The sequence below is a fragment of the Carassius gibelio genome, chromosome A16 (assembly GCF_023724105.1).
Source record: "Carassius gibelio isolate Cgi1373 ecotype wild population from Czech Republic chromosome A16, carGib1.2-hapl.c, whole genome shotgun sequence".
Classification (NCBI taxonomy): domain Eukaryota; kingdom Metazoa; phylum Chordata; class Actinopteri; order Cypriniformes; family Cyprinidae; genus Carassius; species Carassius gibelio.
In genome coordinates this window covers 9,100,060-9,108,141 of record NC_068386.1, presented here as the reverse complement: position 1 = coordinate 9,108,141, position 8,082 = coordinate 9,100,060, and the positions used below count along the sequence as shown (strand labels likewise).

General features: G+C 35.5%; 1 protein-coding gene across 1 annotated transcript; it reads left to right on the top strand.

Annotated features, from left to right (window-relative positions):
* Window positions 1–2,080: 2,080 nt before the first annotated feature.
* LOC128030172 (delta-type opioid receptor-like) lies at window positions 2,081–8,082 on the top strand. The gene is made up of 4 exons (XM_052617655.1): window positions 2,081–2,349; window positions 2,453–2,682; window positions 4,461–4,816; window positions 5,186–8,082. Exons 2-4 carry the CDS (start codon window positions 2,483–2,485, stop codon window positions 5,713–5,715), a joined length of 1,086 nt encoding a protein of 361 aa, XP_052473615.1. The 5' UTR covers window positions 2,081–2,349; window positions 2,453–2,482; the 3' UTR covers window positions 5,716–8,082.

The following is an 8,082-nucleotide window of genomic DNA, read 5'->3' as shown; positions in this document are numbered from 1 at the left end:
CATTTTAATTGTTTCTTTTCACAATCATGGTAGCACACAATGGCAGGTTGTGTGACATTTTTTATTGGCAAGGCTTCAGTTTTTATGGCTTAACATCAAAAGCATGTGAACCGTCAGAAATTCAAGAAATATTTGTTATTCTCTCGTCAACAATTTTAAATATTTCTAAACTTTTAAAAGGCTCAAGATTTTATTTTGCCAATATTAAGACTTTTTTTTTATTTTTTTTGAATGGCATATGGTCAGTTCTTTCACAACTAAAGGACGTGCTTTGGCTTATGGTCAGATGGTTTAATGGGTGCATCTGGCTCTTAGACTTGTCAGACTAAAGCAGACTTCAGTCTGTTAGTGGCCAAGCTTAGCATCTGGTCTTTGTCAAACGTGCCATAATCACACATGCAGGTATAATTAGTTAGTTAAATAAAAAAATAAAAAAATGCTTTATATTGTCTTGAAAAACTTGTACTGATAACTTCCAGGAATATATTTTAGAAAAATTGAATGTCTATGTGAGTAAATGATTCAATCTCTCTCATCAAGGCATATTATAACGCCATCTGTAATAACAGATGCTCTCTCAGTTTAGATTTCTACTGGCCAGCTAAAATGGTGACATGAGGCATTAAGCAAAACAGCCAGAGTCCAGATCACAGCTTGTGGTTGCTCTAAAATTCACTGTCTAACAACCATAATACAGTGTCATTCGTTTATAAATGTCACATAAATGTAATTTCAGTCTCATTGAAAGTTGCCAGCTCATATGCCACTCAGAAACAGAATAATTCACTCCAAATGAATCTTTTAGCACATTTTTGTCATCTTAAATCATGGTAGATTTCTGTTAAATTGTTGCAGATTGTTTAATCATAAAACATATTTTAACAGGCTCCAAAAATCATCTTGTTTCCTGAGTGATACAAAGCTTAAACGAAAGGTAACTTTAATATTTATCCTATGAATTTTGGATAAAAAGTACAATGTTACAACAGCAGAGAGCCATTAGAGTCATCAGAGAGGATAGTGTCTGAATTTGATTCTCCTCTGTTATATAATTTCATTTCCGCACAACACCTGTGATTAGAAGCAATGGAATAGTGAAGATTCTTCTTGATTTAACTGATTATGTAATCACCTGCACACGATTTCATTATCAAAATGTGGAATTATTGCAAATTGACCCCTGAGAGTCAGTGTTCTTTTTCTATGTGAGCTCAGTGGGGAAATAACTTATAGATATTGTACAAGCACCTGATAATCATTGGTGTTGTTTACTATATCAGTTGAAGTTTGTACTTATGAGGAATGTGACTTGGTACATTGATGTAGACAGAAAGTATTGAACACAGACCTACTGTAGATAAAGAATGCAAATCTACTACAAGTCGCTTTGGATAAAAGCGTCTGCTAAATGAATAAATGTAAATGTAAATGTACTACAAGTTGAATGAACTCAATAATATGTCTTAAGCAGTACAAAAAACAAAAAACAAAAAAAAATATGCAGCAACAGTTTGCTACTATGACTTAGGTACAAAGCCTCCAGAAGGTTTCCTGTTTTACAGGAAATTAAGCCAAGAGCAAAGCCTGACAAAACCACACTCTTGACAAATCTGTCCGTTCAAAGCAGAGAGGTCAAGAACTTATAACCCTTTTAATGCAAAAGCAGCAAAGATTAGGGTCATTTACATTAATATCATCACTGATTTATGTGTTTTGGTAAGTTCCTCTTTCAGGCTGAAAAGACCTACCGCAGTGTGGTTCTGGAGAAACGAACAAACAGACAGACAGAACGACAAACACATAACACTCAGAGGCTTCATGTAGATTTCCAAACAACTTAATTTTTTTTCCAGTTAAACATATATATATATATATATATATATAATATGTTTGCTTACAAAATTAACCACAAATAAAATGAATAAAACAACCATGGTAACCACAAATTAACTATGGTTTTGCTACACTAACCTTAGTTTAACCATGGTATTTGTTGTAAAACTGTGGTTGTACAAATGTAATCAAGAAGCCAAAAAAATAAATACACTTTTTTTTCTTTTTTCTGTTTTTACGCAATTTGTACACTTTTACTGTAATAAAACCATGGTTAAATTTTCATGGTTAAAGTGTTTACCTGAACTAGGTTATCTAGACATTTAATAGAAAATATAACAAACGCATTAGGTATGGCTTTACACGTGCACAGTGGGCTTTGTGGAGTGACACTTTTGTGCGCGGGCGCAGCAGCTGCCATTCGAAGTACGAGCGCGTGCACAACACGCGCGGTTGGAAGTCGACTGCTCTCCCGAGAAGAGGAGAGGAGAGGAGAAAAGAGGAGAGCTACGTAAAGTGAGCAGTGTTGTTGCCCTTAGAAGCTGCTGTTCTCTATATTTCTCTATATTACGTTTAAGATATAGGCTACGTTTATAATCTTTCCGTTTCACTTATTTAGAAGGCTTTTGGAATTATACAGGGGAAGCGCATGGAGCCTCTAATTCTGCAAAACTTGAGCTTTATGGAGGAACCTGGAGGACCTCTGACCAACTGGAGCGGAGGCAGCGAGCCGAAGGCGGTGAGAGGCAGCGCTGCGGTCGCTATCGCTGTGTGCATCACCGCGCTGTACTCCGTCATCTGCGTGGTGGGACTGTTTGGAAATATTCTGGTTATGTACGGTGTGGTCAGGTAAGAGAAATTGTTTATTCAGTGAATATGTACTTTAAAAGTATCTGAAAGTGGGATGATCATTATACATTTACCACACGTTGACATTAATAAGCACAGAAAACCCACTTTGCCCTAACTTTTCTGGTTTACTTTAATTAGTGCACAAAGTCTAAAGAGAAAAATACGAGAATGCAAATATGCATATTAGGTATAATTAAAAACCTCTGGAATATAACCTGTATTTACAGAGAATGTGGTGGACATGGAGTTTTGTTAGGAATCTGAGCAAGTGCCGGAAGATGAAAGACCGGGTTGAGGACTGAAATTATATCACTCACAGATATACCAGTTTACCTCAGGGGTAGTTTTGGAGGAAGAACCATTTTCACAGCATGTACAATTCAAAGCTCAGTTGTGAAAACTGCTGTTATCATCTGATTTCATGTCCTTTTACTGCACCTTACAGTGTCTAACAGAAATCTGGATTATCTAATCACATAAAAAAACACTTGTAATAAGTTTATATTAGGCTACTTTTTAAAATACTCAAATCAGACCACAGCTACTTTTTTTATTGATTATAGGATTAAATAATATTTTTAAATGTTTTGAATAACAGCATGGATATACAACAAAACATGTTATGCACTCGGTTCAAAAGACTTCATGGAACTTATAATAATGGATTTATTAATCTAACCACATGTATAGCCATTTACAAAGAGAGGAATAAACTGTAGTCACTAATGGATGTGCTGTCTTCTCTCTTCTTCTCTGTGAGACTTCAAATGTCAAGTCCTCAAAAGAGCTCGCAGTGTGTGGGCACCAGACAAATCTCAGAGAGGATAATCAGCAGATTACAATTTGTGCCTTTAGCATTGGGCTTTACTTTAGTAGCTGTGGTTGCATCCTTTCAAAGGATACCCCATATTTTATGCAATCAGAGAGACTCTTGAGACACCTTCATTTAATGAAAGCTTGTTGTTAGCATCTGCTGTTAGATGTTGTAACTACACTTTATCAATATTTCTGCATTGACATCCATTATAGTCAAATCATGTATTATAACCTTAATAATAATATTTCTGTGCATGTAAAATAATTACTGTTAAAAAAGTGGCTCAAAAATCTTTAATAGTAGCCTAAAATAAACACTAAGATTTTTACTAAAAATGAAAATACTATATTGTGAAAATATTGTATTTTCTAAATGTTTTGTGTTTAATGGAAAACTCTGCAAACAGGATAACAAACCAAGTTCTTATAGTTTTATAATGTTTTATCACATCACCAGAAAATAAAAAAGATAATGAATGTACCAATGCATTACATAATTTCCATAGGTTAAAATTTTGGTTCTTGAAATAAAAGTTGTTTACAGTGTGGAAGGGTGTTAAAATAAGAATCCGAATCAGAAAGAGCTTTATTGCCAGGTGATCACACATGAGGAATTAGTTTTGGTTCCAAAAGCTTCCACAGCACAAACAGAATGACAGTGAGAAAACAAAGATAATAAATAGGAAATAACAATATACAAAAAAAATATTTAAAAGAGCAAATATGGTTCTTTTTCCCCCCAATGTTTTGAGCTGATCATCATGTTAATCATATCTGATATGTATAATGAAAAGGGCAAAGCAGAGAAGAACTTTAAATCATGCATAATCAGTGCATCCCATTCATCTGCATCTGTATTATCACTGCGAACCCAGGTGCAGCAGATCGACATTCGAAAATTATGAATTGCTTATTTCGCTGAATCTCTTAGACAGACTTTTACTGTTTGTTTTCTTCAGGTACACAAAAATGAAGACAGCTACCAACATTTACATCTTTAACCTTGCTTTGGCCGATGCATTAGCCACCAGTACTCTACCCTTCCAGTGTGCCAAATACCTCATGAGCACCTGGCCATTCGGGGAGCTCTTGTGTAAATTAGTCATTGCCATTGACTACTACAACATGTTTACCAGTATTTTCACTCTGACAATGATGAGTGTGGACCGTTACATTGCCGTGTGCCATCCAGTGAGAGCCCTAGACTTCCGCACTCCCATCAAAGCAAAGATCATCAACATATGCATATGGATTCTCTCCTCAGCTGTTGGCTTCCCAGTCATGGTTATGGCAGTTACTAGAGTGACAGACACAGGTGAGGACAAAATGAGAGGAAAAAGCACAAGTTTTTGCTATCCAGCTTATATTGTTTCCATTCTGTAAGTATCCGATTCTATTCAGTGAATTTATCGATTTGATTGCACCTAATCATAGCCACAAATTCATGTAATATATTTTTTTTTAGCTCTGTTAACCAGATGCTAATATTGAGTAATATTTAAGATAATAGTTAAAAACAAAACCAGAGAAACACACAGTGTTTATTTCCTGGATGAATCTTTCTTTTTGAACAAATTGGTTAAATGAATAATTTAATGACTCGCTCAAATTAGAACTGATTAGTACAGTAAATTCAATTAAGAAATGAGTCTATACTCACCTTCTTATCTTCTTATCTCCACAGGTAAAACAGTCTGCATGTTGAAGTTCCCAGACCCCGACTGGTACTGGGACACTGTGACCAAGATCTGTGTTTTCATTTTTGCCTTTGTGGTTCCTGTTTTCATCATCACTATCTGTTACGGCCTGATGATCCTTCGCCTCAAGAGTGTGCGCTTGCTGTCCGGCTCCAAAGAGAAAGACAGGAACCTTCGGCGCATCACCCGCATGGTGTTGGTGGTGGTGGCAGCCTTCATCATCTGCTGGACCCCCATCCATATCTTCATCATCATCAAAACCATGGTGGAGATCGACCAGAAGAATCTGCTTGTGGTCGCTTGCTGGCATCTGTGTATTGCTCTGGGCTACATGAACAGCAGCCTCAACCCAGTCCTGTATGCATTTCTGGATGAAAACTTCAAGAGGTGCTTCAGAGAATTCTGCTTGCCCTTTCGCTCCCGCATGGAGCAGATCAGCTTTTCCAGAGCTCGTAATGTCACGAGAGAGCCCATCTCGGTGTGCGCCAGGTCTGAGTCGATGAAACCACCCACATGACTAGACCTGGAACAGATGCCTTCTGATACACAAGCAAGGACACAGAGAGTCACCGTGATCTCCACCACTGAGTTTTAAGCTCCTTTGAGGTAAATACAACTTGACAACAAGCCAATATACTGAAAGTAAAATGCATGTTGTGGGGTTCATTAGTCATATTTTTCTACCTTTCTTAATTTCACTGTGTGGGAAAGCGAAGGATGGCTCTAAAATGATTTGATGAAATGTTTCCTAAGTGTGGAAACGAGATCATTCGGACCATCAAGATCGTAATCATGTTTTGGGAAAGACATCAAATATGTGGTCTTGAATGGTCAACGGGAAATGTACATTCATTAGTGGTATATGAGCCATCAAAGTAGATTCCCATAATCAGATTTTTAAATGAAAGTGAATGCATTTTTCCTGGGAATTTGTAACTGAAATGCAAGTGTCCAAACAATGTACTAAATACACAAATTCATTTTCACAAGATTCAAGACTCTTAGATTCACTCAATCTTGTTTCACTGAACAATAAAACTGTACAGAGGTCTTTTTCCACTCTATAAAACAGGATTTCTTTAAACCTGGGGATAAAGCTATATGGAGAAAGACAGAGATGGACCAAAATTTCATCTGAAGGTTTGCAGGATAGATTTGCGCAGATGACAAGGTTACTTTCCTCAGGAAGGCTGTTAAAACACACTGTTACGTAAACTCTCAACACATTATTCATTTCATGGTGCTTGTTAAGGTGTAATTTTGTAATGTGTGCTGCTAGTGAAGGTGTTTGATGACCTTTGCTTTGACTATACGTATACAGTGTTCATACAATATGTGTAGATGTCCTCTGAGATTATCAAAGATGGGCTTTTCGATATTTGAATCTTAGTACTGAAGTATTTAGTGCAACCAATCTTGTATTTCACTGCCATTTGCTCAGAATGGCTGTTTTTTGATCTTCTTCAAATTCCAAAGTCGAAGTGACATTTAATGAATCATTTTGTGATATTAGTGTTTGATTCTAAATGTCAGCTGTGTTGTAAAAGGAGAGAGAGTTTAGTTTCTTGAGCTGTTTTAGACAAACTTTTTCCAGTCAAGGATCATGTATTAGCAGTGAGTTTTGCTTTGCTGTAGAACCTGTATGTACTTTTGTGCAACTGTTGCATATTTCCTCATGTTTATATTTTTAAGGGATGCATGGCAATTAGACATCACAAAGTACACAACGTGTTTATATTGTGGAAGAATTTTTTTTTTTTAATTGTTCTGTAGATTGCATGTATGTTGGCAAAAAACAACAACTTTATTTTAAAAATGTTCATTACCCATATGATAAAAAAGCTAAACATTCATCATCTCTTGAAGATATACATTCTTCATCTTATATATTGAATGATAAATACGTCTGTCACCTTTAAATGGGTTTAAAGATTTCATTTTTGTTTGGTATAAATATACCACAAAAGCCTTAAAATATAGAAATGAAAAACTACTATGCAAATTTTCTGCAGGTACTTGTAAAGGTTGGAGACTCAAGCGCTGTTACATAATCTATTCAGAAGACAACCTATTATGAAATACACTGGATAAGTGCTTTTTAATCAGGATAAAATAAAAAGGCTGTTGTATATCGACTGTGGTATAAAGACAAAACCTCCTGATACATAGTCTTTTGTGTTTTTGCTAACTTTTGTTTTTCTAATTACATGAAACATGAAAGTCCAGTGTGCTTATCAGAGTAAGTTTTTGTTGAAATTACAAAAATTAGAGACATTCAGTTTAAAAGTTATCATAAAAGTCGGCATTCTACCATTTTATGGAAAAACAATATGGTAAAAAAAAATATTCATCATACCCAGATTCAAACTTAAAGCAACTTTTTTTATGAATATTTTGAATTATCAGCTTCAAAATCACTTTGATAAGACACTAACTTTTAAAAAGATGAATGGCTTCAGTTTTTTCCCCAATGGTTATGAAACTCTGCAAAATATTTCTGCTTTACAAAAGCAACAGATGTACGTACATCTATCCACTGTAATCAAAACCATGTAATCATGCCATATTTATGACAATTTTTTTTATTAATTTGGTCAAATGAAATAATTAGCCTATACTTTTATTTGCATTTTTCACAAACTGGGTATAAAAAAAGGTCCTCAAACTCTAACCACAAGAAGTCGAACTAAGAGTGGAACTATGCTGTTAATAAGTCCAAGCTGGTTTGTTTTCAAAGCGTAATTGAAAAACGGCATCCTGTGTAATTTGCCTCTACATGTGGGAGGAACAGAAGCCATCCACCTGTTATATTTGAAAGCAATGGTGTATGGAGTATACCTTGTGCCATAGTTGGGATAATGGAGTCTGGAAATGGCTATGGAAA

Coding starts and splice junctions, on each gene's coding strand:
- LOC128030172 (XM_052617655.1), top strand. CDS start 2,483: ATGGAGCCTCTAATTCTGCAAAACTTGAGCTTTATGGAGGAACCTGGA. Junction 2,683..4,460: donor GTTATGTACGGTGTGGTCAG/GTAAGAGAAATT, acceptor TGTTTTCTTCAG/GTACACAAAAATGAAGACAG. Junction 4,817..5,185: donor TACTAGAGTGACAGACACAG/GTGAGGACAAAA, acceptor TTATCTCCACAG/GTAAAACAGTCTGCATGTTG.